General features: G+C 50.1%; 1 protein-coding gene across 1 annotated transcript in view; it reads right to left on the bottom strand.

Moving 5' to 3' along the window:
• Nucleotides 1–20,302, bottom strand: part of NPR2 (natriuretic peptide receptor 2) — a 571,736-nt gene that overhangs the window by 56,143 nt on the left and 495,291 nt on the right. The window contains exon 18 of the mRNA XM_085627733.1: nt 13,376–13,444. Coding sequence (XP_085483859.1) covers nt 13,376–13,444 — 69 coding nt within the window. The remainder of the gene's footprint in view (nt 1–13,375; nt 13,445–20,302) is intronic.

Below are 20,302 nucleotides of genomic sequence, written 5' to 3'. Positions count from 1 at the left end.
TGAAGAGTCTCCTTCAACTGCCCCCTCTGGAACATGGAACACAGGTCATACCACGCAGGCATGTGTTCCATGCTCCAACAGGGAACGCCACAAGATGACAACACAAGGAAATGGTATTAACAGAGAAACACGTAGAAAGAATGTAACAACATAGAACAGGCACACCACAGGACTCCATTACACACAGCAGAGGTATGTCACAGGAAGAGGCAGTGCAATGGTCCAAGGCACACAAGACAGGCAAAGCACAGAGCTCCGTCACACGCAGAGCAGGTCTTTTACAGGAAGGGACAGTGCACGTGTGCCATACACAGAGCAGGCACAGCACAGAGCTCCATCAGACACAGCGCAGGCACAGCACAGCCCCCACTCTTCTGTGACCAGTGGTACATTCCATCCCTCAGGTCATGACCTGTATGGAGTCAGAGGAGCCCGGACATGTCTGAGCAGGAGAGTCCTTTATACAGGAGTGTCTGAAGGGCCCTCCTGGCACCAGTCCGCTTCTCATTTTAACCCCCCCCCCATCTCACGCACACCCTTGTGTGCACACACTCACAGCCCATAACAGACCAGCGCTGAGTCAGAAAGGGTAAAGGTGGAGACCATGAGAGGCACGTGAGTCAGCAGTGGTCAAGAGATGGGGGCAGCGGTCAGGAGATGGGGGTAGTGAGGAGATGGGGGCAGAGGTTAGGAGATGGGGGCAGCGGTCAGAAGAGGGGGGCAGGCAGGAGATAGGGCAGCGGTCAGGAGATGGGCCAGCAGTCAGGAGATAGGGGCAGCGGTCAAGAGATGGGGCAGCGGTCATGATATGGGTGGCAGCGTTCAGGAGATGGGGGCAGCACTCAGGAGATGGGTCAGCGGTCAGGAGATGGGGCTGCAGTCAGAAGATGAGGTGCAGCTGTCAGGAGATGAGGCAGCGGTCAGGAGATGGGGCAGCGGTCAGGAGATAGGGGCAGCGGTCTGGAGATAGGGGCAGCGGTCTGGAGATAGGGGCAGCGGTCAGGAGATGGGGCAGCGGTCAGGAGATCGGGCAGCAGTCAAGAGATGGGGCAGCAGTCAAGAGATGGGGCAGCGGTCAAGAGATGGGGCAGCGGTCATGATATGGGGCAACGGTCAGGAGATGGGGGCAGCACTCAGGAGATGGGGCAGTGGTCAGGAGATGGGGAAGCGGTCAGGAGATGGGGAAGCGGTCAGGAGATGGCAGCAGCGGTCAGGAAATGGGGCAGTGGACAGGAGATGGGGCAGCGGTGAGGTGATGGCAGCAGCGGTCAGGAGATGGCAGCAGTGGTCAGGAGATGGGGCAGCAGACAGGAGATACGGGCAGTGGTCAGAAGATAGGGGCAGAGGCAGGAGATGGGGACAGCGGTCAGCAGATGGAGGCAGCGATCAGGAAATGGGGGCACCTGTCAGGAGACGGGGCAGCAGTCAGGAGTTGGGGCAGCGGTCAGGAGATGGGGCCAGCGGTCTGGAGAATGGGGCAGGGGTCAGGAGATGTGGCAGTGGTCAATAGATGGGCAGCGGTCAGGAGATGGGGCAGCGATCAGGAGATGGGGCAGCGGACAGGAAATGGGGGCAGCGTTCAGGAGATGGGGCAGTGGTCAGGAGATGGGGCAGCGGTCTGAAGATGGGGGCAGCAGTCAGCAGATGGCAGCAGTGGTCAGGAGATGGGGCAGCAGACAGGAGATACGGGCAATGGTCAGAAGATTGGGGCAGAGGCAGGAGATGGGGACAGCGGTCAGCAGATGGAGGCAGCTATCAGGAAATGGGGGCACCTGTCAGGAGACGGGGCAGCAGTCAGGAGTTGGGGCAGCGGTCAGGAGATGGGGCCAGCGGTCTGGAGAATGGGGCAGGGGTCAGGAGATGGGGCAGTGGTCAATAGATGGGCAGCGGTCTGGAGATGGGGGCAGCGGTCAGGAGATGTGGCAGTCAGGAGATGTGGGCAGCGGTCAGGAGATGGGGCAGCGATCAGGAGATGGGGCAGCGGACAGGAAATGGGGGCAGCGTTCAGGAGATGGGGCAGTGGTCAGGAGATGGGGCAGCGGTCTGAAGATGGGGGCAGCAGTCAGGAGATGGGGCAGTGGTCAGGAGATGGGGCAGCGGTCTGAAGATGGGGGCAGCAGTCAGGAGATGGGGCAGTGGTCAATAGATGGGCAGCGGTCTGGAGATGGGGGCAGCGGTCAGGAGATGTGGCAGTCAGGAGATGTGGGCAGCGGTCAGGAGATGGGGCAGCGATCAGGAGATGGGGCAGCGGACAGGAAATGGGGGCAGCGTTCAGGAGATGGGGCAGTGGTCAGGAGGTGGGGCAGCGGTCTGAAGATGGGGGCAGCAGTCAGGAGATGGGGCAGTGGTCAGGAGATGGCCGTCTGAAGATGGGGGCAACAGTCAGGAGTTGGGGCAGCGGTCAGGAGATGGGGCCAGCGGTCTGGAGAATGGGGCAGGGGTCAGGAGATGGGGCAGTGGTCAATAGATGGGCAGCGGTCTGGAGATGGGGGCAGCGGTCAGGAGATGTGGCAGTCAGGAGATGTGGGCAGCGGTCAGGAGATGGGGCAGCGATCAGGAGATGGGGCAGCGGACAGGAAATGGGGGCAGCGTTCAGGAGATGGGGCAGTGGTCAGGAGATGGGGCAGTGGTCAGGAGATGGGGCAGTGGTCAGGAGATGGGGCAGCGGTCTGAAGATGGGGGCAGCAGTCAGGAGATGGAGGCAATTAGGTGTTTGTTAAGCGCAACTACTCACCTGTGAGGGTCTCATGGTGCTGGGGGAGGGGGGTTTTGCATGTTCCAGTCCATCAAGGAGGGGGTCTGTGGAAGACCCAGGTTTTGAGGTTTCTTGTGAAGATGGGGAGAAATGTTGTCTGTCTGAGGTGGAGAGGGAGGGCGTTCCAGGCTCTGGCCGCGAGGAAGGAGAAGGAGCGGCTGCCTGATCTAGTCTTTCTGGTGCGCGGGACCACAGCGTAGGAGAGCTGTGCTGATCGTAGGGTCTTTTGGGGTGCGTGGAATTTGAGTCAGCTGTTCAGGTATGCTGGTCTGGTGTCATGGAGGGCCTTGTGGGCGTGGGTGAGCATCTTGAAGGTGACTCTAGCTTTGATGGGGAGCCAGTGGAGTGTGCGCAGGTGCTGGGAGATGTGGCAGTGTCTTGGCAGGTTGAGGACCAGTCTTGCGGCGGCGTTTTGGATGTTCTGTAGCTTGGGGGTGAGGTTTTTGTTTATTCCGGCATAGAGTGTGTTGCCGTAGACGAGCCTGCTGGTGACCAGGGCGTGAGTGACGGTCAGGAAATAGGGAAAGCTGTGAGGAGATGGGGGCAGCAGTAAGGAGATGGGGCAGCTGTCTGGAGATGAGGGCAGCGGTCAGGAGATGGTGCAGCGGTCTGGAGATGTAGCAGTCAGGAGATGGGGGTAGCAGTCAAGAGATAGGGGCAGCAGTCAGGAGATGGGGCAGTGGTCCTTAGATGGGGGCAGCAGTCAGGAGATGGGGGACAGTGGTCAGGAGATGGAGGCAGTGGTCAGGAATGGGGGCAGCTGTCAGGAGATGGGGCAGTGGTCAGAATATGGGGAAGCAGTCTGGAGATGGTGGCAGCGGTCAGGAGATGGGGCAGCAGTCTGGAGATGGGGGCAGCAGTCAGGAGAGGGGGACAGCGGACATGAGAAAGGGCCGCGGTCTGGAGATGGGGCAGCAGTTTGGAGATGGGGGCAGAGGTCAGGAGATGGGGGCAGCGGCAGGAGATGGGAGCATCGTTCAGGAGATGGGGCAGCGGTGTGGATTTAAAAGACTAAAAAAAGAAAACTTACCTGCCGGCCATCAGGCTAGCCGGCTGCCTCCTCTCCTCCATCCGCTCCATCCTCTTCCTGGCTTCCCGGTGAGCAGGAAGCACCCAGGCTCCCCTGAGCCAATCACAACGCTGCAATGCAGCATTGGGATTCATCTGAGTGCTGTGGTTCGGCGCTCAGATAGGGAATGGGAGCCTGGGCGTGTTCTCCACCCAGGCTGTAATTCAGTCAGGGTGGAGAGCATGCAAAGTGCGCAGGACTGTTTGGCCAGCCCAAGAAGGCCGGCCAAACAGTCATGGGCACTTAGAGAGTGCCACCACTCCTCCCCCGTGCTCTACCCAGCCCCACCCCCCGGCCCCGCTAAACTGCCTCAGCATGGAAAAGTAAAATTATGAAACCTTGCGTTATTATCAGTTTATTCTTCCTTTTTTATAGTGTTGAAAGGCAGTGGGCCGATGCTCCTCCGCCTTAGCAGGGTAGCCGCCCCTGGGTGGCAGGTCACAGTATAGACAACTCTATAGTTTATAGAGCACAGAACAGGTCCGAATATAGCACATTCCGGTATCAATGGCTCTTTATACAACAGACCCCTCTCAGAGTAGAGGATACTTAAGGGCACACCTCTGCCCCACAACATCTGTGTGTAGGCCACTAAGACGAGAGGAGCTGCCAGTCTGTCATGTGCTAGGGTAGCAAAGGCGTTACTGCAGCCACGGTGGACAACGTCCAGAGCCAACCACTGTGTCTCTTCTCGTGAGGATAGCTTTACTAGAGCCACTGTGGACCGCATCCAGAGTGTACCGCTGTGTCCCATCTCATGAGGATAGCTTCACTAGAGCCACGGTGGACCACATCCAGAGCTTACCGCTGTGTCTCTTCTCATGAGGACGGGTTTACTACAGCCACGGTGGACCACGTCCAGAGCCTACCACTGTGTCCCATCTCGGGAGATAGCTTTACTAGAGCCACAGTAGACCACGTCCAGAGCCTACCGCTGTGTCTTTTTTCCTGAGTACGGTTTTACTACAGCCACGGTGGACCACCTCCAGATCCTACCTCTGTATCTCTTCTCAAGAAGGTGGCTTTACGCAATCCACAGACCAAGGAGCGTCGCTTTGAATTTAAGCCAGATTACTCATTTGCCTTCTTGAGTCGATGGCTTGCTGTGATGCCCTGTGGTGTGGATTCTCATTGAGGGGTCAGCCACCCTCTTTTGTTACACCGACAGATTACTTTTACACCTTGGCATTTGCCAAACTCTTACTTGGGAAGCTAGCTGGTTCATACTTTGACGAACACCTGCTTTTCATCTGGGAAACATGCTTGGGTTATTTTTCATCAGCCACAGACCGGTACCCAGGTGAATTCCTGACACTTATCCACGCAAACCCTTAAGTTTATATCGTAACAATTTCCTGGTATATGTTTGGATATATTCTCAGTCCACACCGACAAACCTGCGACATATCTCTGGGCCCATCATCAGGTCACACGTAGCCCCTTCCTGGTTCAAATGTGGGGGAATCTTGACGCAAGTCTGGGGGCATCATCGGCTGCCAGCCGGAAAGACTCATTTACAGGTGAACTGTGACTACTAAGAGTTCCTCTTAAGGTCCTCATTTTAAATTGATTCAAAGATATTTTGTCCTTATTTTGGGAGCCTGGCCTGCAGCTTCCTTCATCACTCTGTGAAGACGTGTTGAAATGATCTTCTAGATGTGTGGCTGGGGGACCCCAGGACTTAGAAATGTACTATGTGGTCCTGATGTGAAATCATGAGTCAAAAACGCACGTGTCGCCTTTGTCTACATTAAATGTGCCTCAGCACAAGCGCTTTACAACGCGGCGTCACTCTTTCTAGTGTGACTTGTATGGGGGAGGAGAAGACACTTGTCCCCACTTCTATCCTCATAGCTTCACCACCTACATGAAGCCCTACTCCTTTCACGCCTTTCTACACTTCATTTCATGAAGCTATATTGGCCCGGCTTACAGAGGTATACTCAGTGCTTAATTTGTGAAAGCATGAGCGCCGGTGCCCACAGCACTGCTCAGCAGCCCGCAGTCACTTCAATTACATGTCTGCGTACCTTACACCAAGGCTGCAAAGTCCTGAACCCACCTCATGTTTCTTCTCCAGACCCCAATCCTCTCGCCCCTTATCTCACTCTTACGGCCCCTTCTTTCTCCCTTTGTAATGTTTTGTCCGTCTTTCTCAGAGCATCACATGTAGCTTCAGACATGGTTCTGAGTACTGTATTTTTTTGTAGTAACTTACACTCGGATTTTGTGAAAAAAACAAAAAGTAGCAAACTTAATCAAAAGTGTAAATGAATCAAAAGTGTAACTTGTTTTTATGAATCTGGCCCAACATTTTCAGTGCTGGATGGGGTCACGTGTAATATGAAAACTGTAGGCATGATTTTTACTGTCTGCTGCGGGTTCTGTAGCTTTCTATGCTGGTGTAAAAGAGTGCGATGTGTCACATGTATTTCCTAATGTCTACATGTAGTATGTTCAGGGTCTGCTAGGGTCACATGTACTTTACCTGCAGTTTTAGAGGGGCTTCAAGTGTCTGATAGTCTCACGTGTACTTCCCAATCTTTCCATATAGTATATAAGAGGAAGTAAATAGCTTCATGTGTGTTTTGCACACTTTAAACATGTGATTTCCTCTGTGACATATAGTATCCGATGTATTTTTTAACTTAGGCATCACCTGCATTGTTCAATTTTTCCATAATAATTCTGTGTCTGATAACATCACAGGTCTTCTGTATATATATATATATATATATATATATATATATATATATATTTCCACCCGACACTGCGCCTTCCGGATAGCGCACACCTGTGGAAAAGGGTGCACACGCCAGCGGAGCGTGCTGGCAATAGAATCCGCACAAAACAGTCACAAATACGTGCGCTCTCAGGATCAAGAAATCACCATCCAAAGTTTCTTGCAACCAGGTTTATTCCACCACAACGCGTTTCAACTGCACCGCAGCCTTGATCACGTGTACTACGTGCACAAAAGAAAAAACGTCTTTTATGTACCTCCTCCTTTACTTAAAAGGGAGGAGGTACATGGCAGGACATCTGAGTTACTTGGGTAATGAAGTAAGAAAAATTGAAATATATCAGATAAGTCTAGACGGCAGTGTCATATGGAAATGTCAAATTAACATTTGTAGGTGACAATGGTGACAGAGACATGTAGAGAACATTGAACCCTGAACTTTAGGCTGCAACGAAGTGACCCGCAGCGCATTTTTGTCTTAGGCACACCAAGGTTTCTCGAGTGAGTGGCAATAGGGTATTTACTCTCGTGGATACTTGATCTCACAGCAGAAGGAACCTTTCATTTACGAGGGGGGCAGAACACACCATCCAAAACTGGCACTTTGTAGTGCAACCAGGGAGGTGCACGATGGAGGAGGAGGCGGAAAGGAGAGCGGCTGCTCTCACCCTATTTACAATGAAACCAGGTCAGAAAATCTTAAGGGAAAACAAGAACTCTGAGGTCCAACCAACAGAAGAAAAATTGAAAAAATTAGAGAAATTGAAAAGAGCCGAGATATCAAAGTGGTGGGAGGCCATTTCACTACAAAATTATGTTGACCAGTAAATGGCCCCACGAGGTTTGGGAATTTTCATCACTCCCTCATGAATCACCGAATCCCAGAATGCTTGAGGAATGGTCCATGAACTCTGCATTAAGTTCCAGGCGGATGCTGGAAATACTAATTAAATACGCCTGGAGTGATCGCGAAACACTGATCTTACAAATCAAAGAGTTGCAAGAAGATCTACAAACAATCATGGACACTGAGGCTTTCAACAAATCCTTGCAAGAAATGAAGGAACGACTGTATAAACATGAGGAGGACATTAAAGGAACGCAAACAAAGGAAACTGAACAGGGACTACGGTGACTATGAAAGTGGGAGAATACTCACTTTCAGCAGAAAATATGACCACTTATATAAGGAGAAAAACCCACTTGAAACAACCACAACCAATATCACTGAGGGTGGAGTGTCTGAGGTATCAACGGCTAGCGAAAGCGAACCTGACAAATCTAAGGGGGATACCTCTGGAGAAGAACGAAATGCACGTCCGGTGACTTTTTTAGACGAGTACAGGACAGTGGCAAAAGAGGCAGAGGAAGGAGCCGCATGGGTAGCAACAAGAAGCGCTCTAAAAAACATACAAATGGATCCTGCCATGGTTAATAGAACTATTATTAATCTTTCAAAGAGACAACTCAGTGACATTGAAAAACACTCACTTTGCCTTGGACTATCTTTCTGTCCCTCATCATCTTTTAACTATGTTGAGAATAGAATCGATCCTTTTAAGTATGTGAGAAAGTTACAACTGAAAAAATGGCACATGTTAAGGCGACAAAGATCTAGGGCCAATGTAGACACTTGTGGACAGGAGAGCCAAACAGCCAACTTGAATATAGGAGATATTGACACTCTGACTACCATGTTCGGGCTACATCAAGACACTGATGCCAGTGTCTCCATTCTGAACGAACAACTGATTCTAGATGAACTGGGCATTACTGGAGATTCAGCAGCCTCCACCAGTTTTGGACCTTGCTCCACCTTTCTACCACCACTACCTCATGACAGCATGGATTCCTTTCATGAGAATGTCACTAGGGCCCTGAACAATTTTAGACATAAATCTTTTAACAAAGATAAATGCAATAACAATCTGACTTACAACCAAAGACAGGTTTTGAGATCTTTGTCTGAAGACAAGGATATAGTCATCCGTCCTGCTGACAAGGGTGGCATTATCGTCATCCTTGAAAGGGAAAAATACATTACAGAAGCTTTATGCCAACTGGGAGATACAACATACTACACTGTGATCACCAGGGACATGTACAACAACAGTATCACCACCGTATGGGACAAACTGACCATGTGGAAAGACAAGGGGATTCTCGAGTGGGAGGAGTTCTGTTATCTCAAAAGAGACTATCCCAAGATGCCACTCCTTTACCTACTACCAAATGTACATAAAGACCCAGTCACACCACCTGGTCGCCCCATTGTCTCTTCCAGAGGGAGTGTAGCCGAACATATATCTAAATATGTGGATCACTTTCTAAGGGACTATGTCATCAGGCTTCCTAGTTACATCAGGTACATCAATCATTTTCTGGGTAGACTGGAAAGTGTCAAATGGGAGAGTGATTTCCTTCTGATAACATTAGATGTACACTCACTTTATACCATCATTGACCACCAGCAAGGACTAGCTGCCTGCTCTCATTTGCTGAAAAGTAGGCACATCAAGTACTGGGACCACAGTCGCATGATCTCTGAAATGACAGAATACTGCCTTACTAACATTTTTTTGTTCGATGGTACTCTGTATAGACGAACGACAGGAACAGCCATGGGATGTTGCTTTGCTCCCAGTTTTGCAAACCTGTTCATGGGCCTCTGGGAGGAGGAGATCTTCTCAGGCAACATTGTCATCAATAACCTGAGCGAGGTAGAGCTGTGGCTCAGGTACATTGATGACTTGTTCATCGTATGGAAGGGCACACAAATTGAAGCCAATGATTTTATAGAAGGACTCAACAGGAATGATCGCAATATACAGCTCACAGGCAACATCAGCGATAGCAGTGTGGAATATCTTGATGTCAGAGTGGAGATCAGACAGAACATTATACATACTTCCCTATTCCACAAAAGCACGGCAGGCAAAAGTATCCTTCATGCCCTCAGCAGTCACCCAGAATCACTCAAATGGAGTATTCCTTACGGTGAACTGCTGAGGGCAAGAAGAAACTGTAGTAGCATTGAGGCATACAGAACAGAGAGTACCAACATAATTGAGAGATTTAAGGCCAGGGGTTATCCCACGTGGGTACTTAAAAAAGCCATAGATAGAGCAGAGGGTGTAAGTAGAACTGACACACTCGCAGACAAGGCACCCATTGAGAAAGAGTCAGCGGAAACCACCACCAGGGTCATTATGACCTTTAGTTCTGACTCAGAAAATATCAGACGCATCTTAGCACGTAACTGGGAAACCCTAAAAAACTACAACAGCATAGGTTACACCATCTCAGAGAGACCTAACATCCCCTACAGACGGGGTAGAAACATAAGAGACATGTTAGTACATAGTGACATCACCCTGAAACAGGATGTGGGAGTACACGATCTCAGAGGGATCTTTCCTTGCGGACATTGCAAGGCCTGTCTGACCAGCAGTTTCCGCGATGAATTTTCTCATGGAACTGGTAAAAAGACCATAACTCAGTTTCTGACTTGTAGCACCACATTCGTGGTTTATATGATCGAATGTCCCTGTAAGCTCCATTACATAGCGAGCACTACACTAATGGCGAAAAAGAGAATCCTAGAGCAGAAACGCGCCATCACGAACAGAGATCCTAAATATCCAGCGGCACGTCACTATCAGGACAAACATTTTTCGAACTCCTCACTGACGAAGTATTTTATACTTGAACAGATCCGGTTGGATCATAGAGGAGGAAACAGGGTTCTCAGGCTTAGGCAGAGAGAGTGGAAATACATTGTGGACTTACAGCCCGGGGCACCATGGGGTCTGAACCAGGACGAAGAACTCGCCATACACCTCAGGAAAGAATAGATCACTACAGATATGTCCAGTACTACCATCAGCATATCTTCCTAATGTTCCCTACATGTCTTTGTCACCATTGTCACCTACAAATGTTAATTTGACATTTCCATATGACACTGCCGTCCAGACCTCTCTGATATATTTCAGTTTGTCTTACCTCATTACCCAAGTAACTCAGATGTCCTGCCATGTACCTCCTCCTTCTTAAGTACTCTGCATAAGAAACTTTGTGTGTTACGGTGTGACATTGTTGTGCCGTATTTTAACTCCTTTTTTGTTTTGTTTCTTTTGCAGGAGAGAAGGAAGGGACCTTTCCACTTACACGGGTCACCTAACCTTTTCTTCGAAATCACTTTTGGGATTACACCTTTTTGGATATGTTAGCACCGGACTGGGGATCGCAACATGTCATAATTACAGCATGACTGGTCTGTGTTTTCAATCAGATTTCTGTAGTAACCTTCTACAGGCTCAGGCGAACACGTACTGTGATGCTTTTAACAGGGTTACAAGCACTTTGCGCCGCATTCTGGCACCGATACTCCTAGACCCAATTAAGCGCTTACCGCGTGAGACACCACACTGAGTCACTCTGCACTTTGTGTCTTGACTTGTGCACAGCACTATGCTAACCATGGCCCTTACTCAAGCATAATGTAGGACAACTTCCGCTGTGGTGCTTGTAGCAGCGTTACACACACCACATGTCGACCCTAGACACCGACACTCTAGAGCACCATGCGAACCATGTCCCTTACCACAGCAACCTGCGCACACATTTTGTCAGTGGCAGATTCTCTGCACTCATGGACATGCGCACTTATGGACATGCGCACTGCATCCATGGAGCTTACTATCACCGGTAACATACGCGCTATACGGGATTTTACCCTTTTGCCGGTCAAGACACTGTTCTCTTCACAGAACAGCCACACATTTTGTGTTTTATTTTTTCTGTTTGTTAGAGTTAACATTCATGCACAAGCTGAGCACTCTTTTATTCATACATTTGTATCATTATGTATTTAATACACATCAACTTAAATATGGCGAATGTGTGGACCCTCCCACGTATTCATGTATTTGTGTTATTGGTGTATCAGTATTACTGTGGCTTGCATTTTACCACTTTACCACTCTAACATGGCTGCCATATATGATGTCCTTTGTTTATGTTGCTGATGTCACGTCTGGTGTTAAAAGAGGTTTTTTCTTTTGTGCATGTAGTACACGTGATCAAGGCTGCGGATGCAGTTGAAACGCGTTGTGGTGGAATAAACCTGGTTGCAAGAAACTTTGGATGGTGATTTCTTGATCCTGAGAGCGCACGTATTTGTGACTGCCTTGTGTGGATATATATATATCAAACCACACTCCTTCGTTGTAGACAGAAGTAGAGCACACACGGATCCAACAAGTAGTTGCTCTTTTATTGCACTTCGGCATGACGCGTTTCGTCTACATGACTCATCAGATGCCAAACAGTAAGTACAGTCCAAGCCCACTTTTTAAAACAAACTTTCCCTCTACGATTGGTTGAGGCGCTGCTTAGTTTAGGCTAGGGAGATAACTTGAACCTGGAGCTCCGAGTCTATCTATATATATCAAGATCCAGACCGCGTCTCAGTGGCCGAAACGCGTCATGGCAGGCACTAGCCTGGGATAGACGTATGTACTATTGATGAAATAAAGCACTTCTTTGATTTTGCAAGACTTTGGCGTCTGGTGGTCTGTACCTGGATTGTCTCATCGGGAGAACGGTTGGCCAGGATTGTGAATTTTCATTTATATATATATATATATATATATATATATATATATATATATATATATATATATATATATATATATCAGGTTTTTCCTGATGCAAGTACGCTTTACTTTGTGGACAAAGGTGGAATTGATATATTGCACGGCTGTCCAGCCGTGAAAGCGCACCACCACCTGCTACACTAAGGCGGGTCTGGGATATTACGACAGTAATGTCTGGCAGAGCACCGGGAGAGTAATTTGCATTTCTGAGCGGCATGCTGGTTTCCAGCTTATCATGGTAAAAAAATATATGAAGGAATTGAGTGGCACTGAATGTTAATAAAACGCTAAGTTTATGGACTACCTTTGCCAGCAAGCATTGGTTTTATCATATACTCACCTGAGTTTAATGAAATGAAGTATCACGTGGGTAAATAAAGGCAGTCCTGTGCAAAGACACTTGTTTTCAGTTCCGCTGCCCGTGACCAAGGAAATACAGGAATCCGAAACGCGTTGGGCAATTATGATGATGAAATGCTGCATGCTGAATTCGTTTCGCCTCATACATGGTTTTTCCTGATGCGAGTGCGCTTTACTTTGTGGACAGAACTGATATATATGTATATACATATATATGACTTATGGCTTTTTTTAGCGTGTGAGAGCGTCCAATACATCTGTAAAGGTTCATTATTGTACTTTGGGTGTCCAAAGCGCCACATGTCTTGAGTATACTTTAAACATGGTATTTGTTTTTTGGGGGAGTTTTACGCAGCGCGAACTAAGGCCGAAGGCATCAGAGCGCTGTACAGGCGCACCAGTTGCATTACAGACGGACACATTCTTTTTGTTAGGCACTGGGAGATTAAGTGATTTGTCCAGAGTCACAGGATGTTGAGCGTCGTTGCCGAGACTCGAACCCGGTTCTCCATCTTTGGGGTAGACCGCTCTATCCGTTAGGCCACATCCTCCTAGTAGAGTCACAGTAGTTCTGAGGTGTGGTATATTCAGTGCCTGGTGGCGACAGATGTGCTGCTCTGGACACACCCTTTAGATATTTCATTTTTGATTAATCTGAGCATTACAAGTTGTCGGATATTCGGATGGGTTTACTCCTGTCTTCTGACCCCCCCCCCCCACCCACCAAGAGCCCCCACACTGTCCCATTTCCTTGATTTGGGAGCCCTTCTGGGGCCTGTTCCACTTACCTTGTAAACATCGAAGTTATCGATGATGGCGTCGAAGCAGGTGTAGAGGTCATTCAGCAAGGTCACGACCTGTGGTGGGGACAGAAGGGGCACTTAGGAGATTACTTTAAAGATTTTCGAGTGATTTGTTTCCCCTCCTCCACTGCCCCCTCCCGTTAATGACTGGGATGGTTTTAATAGCCACGATCTGACCTCTGACCCCACTCTCCCTGGACGGCTTAAACCTTCAGCCACACAGAAGTTGACATAATCAAGCCACTTACCCGAGTGCTGCTGGGTAGGAAGAGCAGGCCGGTGAACGGGTATAAATGGGGTGGTGCAGTGCTGGTGGGCATTCGGAAGGGTGCAGTGCTGGTGGGCATTAAGAAGGGTGAAGTGCTGGTGGGCATTAGGAAGGGTGAAGTGCTGGTGGGCATTAGGAAGGGTGCAGTGCTGGTGGGCATTAAGAAGGGTGAAGTGCTGGTGGGCATTAGGAACGGTGCAGTGCTGGTGGGCATTAGGAACGGTGCAGTGCTGGTGGGCATTAGCAAGGGTGAAGTGCTGGTGGGCATTAGGAAGGGTGAAGTGCTGGTGGGCATTAGGAACGCTGCAGTGCTAGTGGGCATTAGGAAGGGTGAAGTGCTGGTGGGCATTAGGAAGGGTGAAGTGCTGGTGGGCATTAGGAACGGTGCAGTGCTGGTGGGCATTAGAAACGGTGCAGTGCTGGTGGGCATTAAGAAGGGTGAAGTGCTGGTGGGCATTAGAAAGGGTGCAGTGCTGGTGGCATTAGGAACTGAGCAGTGCTGGTGGGCATTAGGAAGGGTGCAGTGCTGGTGGGCATTAGGAAGGGTGCAGTGCTGGTGTGCAATAGGAGTGATGCAGTGCTGGTGGCATTAGGACGGTGAAGTGCTGGTGGGCATTAGGAAGGGTGCACTGCTGATGGGCATTAGGAACGGTCCAGTGCTGGTGGGCATTAGGAAGGGTGCAGTGCTGGTAAGCACTAGGAGTGGTGCAGTGCTGGTGTGTACTGGGAGTGGTGCAGTGCTGGTGTGCACTAGGAGTGGTGCAGTGCTGGTGTGTACTGGGAGTGGTGCAGTGGTGGTGTATTCTAGGAGTGGTGCAGTGCTGGTGTATTCTAGGAGTGGTGCAGTGCTGGTGTATGCTAGGAGTGGTGCAGTGCTGGTGTGTACTAGGAGTGGTGTAGTGCTGATGTATTCTAGGAGTGGTGCAGTGCTGGTGTATTCTAGGAGTGGTGCAGTGCTGGTGTATACTAGGAGTGGTGCAGTGCTGGTGTATTCTAGGAGTGGTGCAGTGCTGGTGTGTACTAGGAGTGGTGCAGTGCTGGTATGTATTCTAGGAGTGGTGCAGTGCTGGTGTATGCTAGGAGTGGTGCAGTGCTGGTGTATGCTAGGGGTGGTGCAGTGCTGATGTATTCTAGGAGTGGTGCAGTGCTGGTGTATTCTAGGAGTGGTGCAGTGCTGGTGTATTCTAGGAGTGGTGCAGTGCTGGTGTATACTAGGAGTGGTGCAGTGCTGGTGTAGTCTAGGAGTGGTGCAGTGCTGGTGTATTCTAGGAGTGGTGCAGTGCTGGTGTATTCTAGGAGTGGTGCAGTGCTGGTGTATGCTAGGGGTGGTGCAGTGCTGGTGTATGCTAGGGGTGGTGCAGTGCTGATGTATTCTAGGAGTGGTGCAGTGCTGGTGTGTACTAGTGGTGGTGCAGTGCTGATGTATTCTAGGAGTGGTGCAGTGCTGGTGTATGCTAGGGGTGGTGCAGTGCTGGTGTATTCTAGGAGTGGTGTAGTGATGGTGTATTCTAGAAGTGGTGCAGTGCTGGTGTATGCTAGGAGTGGTGCAGTGCTGGTGTATGCTAGGGGTGGTGCAGTGCTGATGTATTCTAGGAGTGGTGCAGTGCTGGTGTATTCTAGGAGTGGTGCAGTGCTGGTGTATTCTAGGAGTGGTGCAGTGCTGGTGTATACTAGGAGTGGTGCAGTGCTGGTGTAGTCTAGGAGTGGTGCAGTGCTGGTGTATTCTAGGAGTGGTGCAGTGCTGGTGTATTCTAGGAGTGGTGCAGTGCTGGTGTATTCTAGGAGTGGTGCAGTGCTGGTGTATGCTAGGGGTGGTGCAGTGCTGGTGTATGCTTGGGGTGGTGCAGTGCTGATGTATTCTAGGAGTGGTGCAGTGCTGGCGTGTACTAGGGGTGGTGCAGTGCTGATGTATTCTAGGAGTGGTGCAGTGCTGGCGTGTATTAGGGGTGGTGCAGTGCTGATGTATTCTAGGAGAGGTGCAGTGCTGGTGTATTCTAGGAGTGGTGCAGTGCTGATGTATTCTAGGAGTGGTACAGTGCTGGTGTATTCTAGGAGTGGTGCAGTGCTGGTGTATGCTAGGGGTGGTGCAGTGCTGGTGTATTCTAGGAGTGGTGCAGTGCTGGTGTATGCTAGAGGTGGTGCAGTGCTGGTGTGTACTAGGGGTGGTGCAGTGCTGATGTATTCTAGGAGTGGTGCAGTGCTGGTGTATTCTAGGAGTGGTACAGTGCTGGTGTATTCTAGGAGTGGTGCAGTGCTGGTGTATGCTAGGGGTGGTGCAGTGCTGGTGTGTACTAAAGGTGGTGCAGTGCTGATGTATTCTAGGAGTTGTGCAGTGCTGGTGTATTCTAGGAGTGGTACAGTGCTGGTGTATTCTAGGAGTGGTACAGTGCTGGTGTATTCTAGGAGTGGTGCAGTGCTGGTGTATTCTTGGAGTGGTGCAGTGCTGGTGTATGCTAGGGGTGGTGCAGTGCTGATGTATTCTAGGAGTGGTGCAGTGCTGGTGTATTCTAGGAGTGGTGCAGTGCTGGTGTGTACTAGGGGTGGTGCAGTGCTGTTGTATTCTAGGAGTGGTGCAGTGCTGGTGTGTACTAGGGGTGGTGCAGTGCTGATGTATTCTAGGAGTGGTGCAGTGCTGGTGTGTACTAGGGGTGGTGCAGTGCTGATGTATTCTAGGAGTGGTGCAGTGCTGGTGTATTCTAGGAGTGGGGCAGTGCTGGTGTATGCTAGGGGTGGTGCAGTGCTGGTGTGTACTAGGAGTGGTACAGTGCTGGTGTATTCTAGGAGTGGTGCAGTGCTGGTGTATTCTAGGAGTGGTGCAGTGCTGGTGTATACTAGGAGTGGTGCAGTGCTGGTGTATTCTAGGAGTGGTGCAGTGCTGGTGTATGCTAGGGGTGGTGCAGTGCTGATGTATTCTAGGAGTGGTGCAGTGCTGGTGTATTCTAGGAGTGGTGCAGTGCTGGTGTATGCTAGGGGTGGTGCAGTGCTGGTGTGTACATGGGGTGGTGCAGTGCTGATGTATTCTAGGAGTGGTGCAGTGCTGGTGTGTTCTAGGAGTGGTACAGTGCTGGTGTATTCTAGGAGTGGTACAGTGCTGGTGTATTCTAGGAGTGGTACAGTGCTGGTGTATTCTAGGAGTGGTGCAGTGCTGGTGTATTCTAGGAGTGGTGCAGTGCTGGTGTATGCTAGGGGTGGTGCAGTGCTGATGTATTCTAGGAGTGGTGCAGTGCAGGTGTATTCTAGGAGTGGTGCAGTGATGGTGTATGCTAAGGGTGGTGCAGTGCTGATGTATTCTAGGAGTGGTGCAGTGCTGGTGTGTACTAGGGGTGGTGCAGTGCTGGTGTATGCTAGGGGGGGTACAGCCCTGATGTATACTAGGATTGGTGCATGTGTTTAATGGGGCCAGTAATGGCGATCGGAGAGAACGCCGAGGTTGGTGCGCACTCACTCGCTCGTGCACGAGTGAAGGACAGAGACACTCATTCAGGTAAGCCGGCTGTATAAGGCAAGGGGACAGGTGCCCCCTCCTGCACAAAAACAACCCTACTTACAACAGAGGCACCCTTGCACCATGGTGTGGGAGAGCCTGCGTTGGCGCTAGGCAGCAGAATGTGCACCCGTGCTAAGGAAAGGAAGCAGTGCGCTGTATTGTGATAAATACAGCGCTTTCCTTCCTTTCCCTGTCACGCAGCGCAGCAAAGTGACTTGTTGCCCTGCTATACATTTAAAACAATATGACCCCAATGTATACATTCAGCAGATCCAGGCCAACACGCTGTGCACAAGGAGGGGAGAGGGGTCTTGCATCAAAGTGCAGGGCTCTCATTCTATTAAAAGTCATTTCTATTAGTCAGAGTGAACCTGGCTGCATGAGAGAGTTTGGACACACAAAAGACAAGAGCGCGTGCACGCGAGGATACACGCTCACGCTTCTTGCGATCACAGATGGGACTCTTATTTGGCACATCTCGGAAGTATACCATCCCTGGTGTCAGTATCAGGGGCCCTTGTGTTCCTACTCCAGCACAGTCCCCTACAGAGCATCCCTCTGGGCCCGGTGTCTCTGGGGCCCTTTAGGAATGGGCCCTGAAGAGGCCAGCTTTGGGCAGTAACTCCTGCTTTGAGGACCGCATCTGTCATGTGAACATGAATTTGCTTGGAAAGTGAAACAAAACATTTTGATGAAAAAGTCCACATTACTTATGTTAAAATCACACGTGTGTTGCGTCGCGCAGCACATGACGCCTGCACCTCAGTTGAGGAAGTTTAGACAATCGGACTTGAGTTGTTACCGCTTCAAATGTTTGAAGAGAGGAAGCACTTTATTGCCTCACCAGGGTAGACAGCCAGTGCTTAATTTGTAATTCAAAATTGCTGGGGTTCTCGCCAGTGGGCCCCTGCAGCTTGCACCAGCCATGGCCCCTGCCAGCGCTGCCAGTGACTGTACCAACACAACTGTGAAGCATCACACTCCTACGAGTGCGACAATTCAGACCACTCCAGGCCCCAACAACTCTCAGACTGGCTTGGGCCACACGTATTAGTCATTTTTGATGTACATTGAATTCATAAACAACTGTGGTTGTAGCCATCTTTAAAGTGTGCAAACATTGCCACCATGTGGCAGAGTGTCGCAAGTGCCAGTGTTGACACTTACATGCTGGTGTCGAGCACCAGAAACCACTGGCTCAAATTAAACAGTGTAGTCAGCGCTATATAAATGCAATTATAATACACTATAGAACTCTCCTCGCCCACACTGATACTAACATCATACCTCGCTGCAGGAGGCCAGCTGGCTGCAGTTCAGTCAAACTTTGTAATCATTCGCTCCTAGTGCTCGACACTCACTCAAGACTCATGCACAACACCCAGTACTGAACTAGTCCACAGCACTGTCTCCGACTGTACATCTATGGAATAACTGAAGAGATGGCCAGGTGCCGCTGGGCAAGGACTGGCACCTTTACTCTAGTCCACCACTGCGGGTCCCAACAAGCTGCGCACCACGGCCCCCTCTTGACGTCCCACAATGACCATCAGATATGGGGGGGGGTTTAACCAAGTCCACCCATTCGATCTCTCCGCCACCTCTCCCTTTGGCCTGTGCCTGCTCAGAACCAGAAACTTTAAACGAGACATCTCAGAAGGGACAGCCCAGGGCGTTAACAAGGTGAGCGGACCATGAACATATGAAATACTGTATAGAGACCGGCAGAGCTGCTCAAAGCTGAACCAGGAACACTCTTATCTCTCACACTTCCTCATCCATCACACTGCTAGGCGCTACGTACCATAACACGATAAAATCGCACCTCGGTGTTCATCGCGCACAGCATGGAAACACTCGCCACATAGGATTAAAGCAAAGACAATACCCTTCCAACCACACACCCTACACGGCGTAGCATGCTACTCATGTACGCAAGCGCTTCAGCACCCCACATAGGGCTAGTAAGCGCTATATAAAAGTTGAAATAGAATACAACCTACAGTAAGGTGTCCATAGTACTTAATTTGTGAAAGAAAAAGTGCTGGTGCCCGCCAATCCGCTCAGAAGCCCTCGGGTGGTGCAATTAAACACTGGGACGCTGCATAGTCTTGAATTCAACTCAGGCCTCTTTTGTTCACTACCCGACACTCCTCACCCCTTTTTAGGTCTCACCTGGAGTAGGCTGCGCAGACATGCGCAGTCTCGCTGGCGAGATTTAATGATTTAAGGTAGCTTTCACTTGCAGGGTTTAAGCCCCGCCCCTCTTTTCCATTGGCTGGCGTCACCGCTTATGGTAAACGGTGGCCAGCCATTGGAAAAGAGCGTCCAGTGATGTACACTTTTCTCTTTTAGAGCCGTCCCAGTTGGACTGGCTGCCCCGACTTACTGCTGGCGTAAAAGGTTTGTTATCTTTATGGGGGCAAACACATGGCCCCATAAAGATAAGAAACCTTTTAGCACAAAAGGAAGTCAGGCGAGTCAGTCCAACTGGGACGGCTCTAAAATAGAAAAGCGTCTCTGGCTTCTCTGGTGACTTTAACAACCGTGGGCGCTATACCCCGACATTGTCACGTGAGAGCTTGTGTCTCATTTTTTGCCAACCAGCAGGAAGTGTGTGAATCTTCTGGGAGCGAGGGGCACTTATGGAGGGGAGAGAGTGTATCCCCCACGAGCACGAGAGTACCTCTGAGGCACGTGACAGTGAGTGCACGTGTGAGGGCGTGTGAGAACCGCAGAGCCGTGTTTTTTGTCTTGCAGTTTTAAATAGCTCGAACTCGACCCGAAGGTATCATGGCGCTTTACACGAGCACCAGCTGTTCCAGATGGGCACATCCATGTTTTGTTAGGCGTGGGGAGATGAAGTGATTTGCCCAGAATCACAAGAAGTTGAGCCGCAGAGACTCAAACCTGGTTACCCAGCTTCGAGGTTGTACGCTCTAACCGTTAGGCCACATCTTAATGAGTCCAGTCTGCAGGGACAGGGGCCCATGTACTTACACTCCAGAGTGTGTCACTCTTAAGTTTGTCAGTCCTGTGTGTCTCTCCTGAGGTTATCACTCATGGATGTATCACTACGGGGTGTGTCAATACTGGGTGTGTCATTACTGAGGGTGTCACTCCTCAGTGTGTCACTGGGGCGTGGGGTAGAGCAAAT

Source organism: Triturus cristatus, chromosome 2_1, assembly GCF_964204655.1.
Source record: "Triturus cristatus chromosome 2_1, aTriCri1.1, whole genome shotgun sequence".
Classification (NCBI taxonomy): domain Eukaryota; kingdom Metazoa; phylum Chordata; class Amphibia; order Caudata; family Salamandridae; genus Triturus; species Triturus cristatus.
This window is presented reverse-complemented; position numbering and strand designations above follow the sequence as displayed.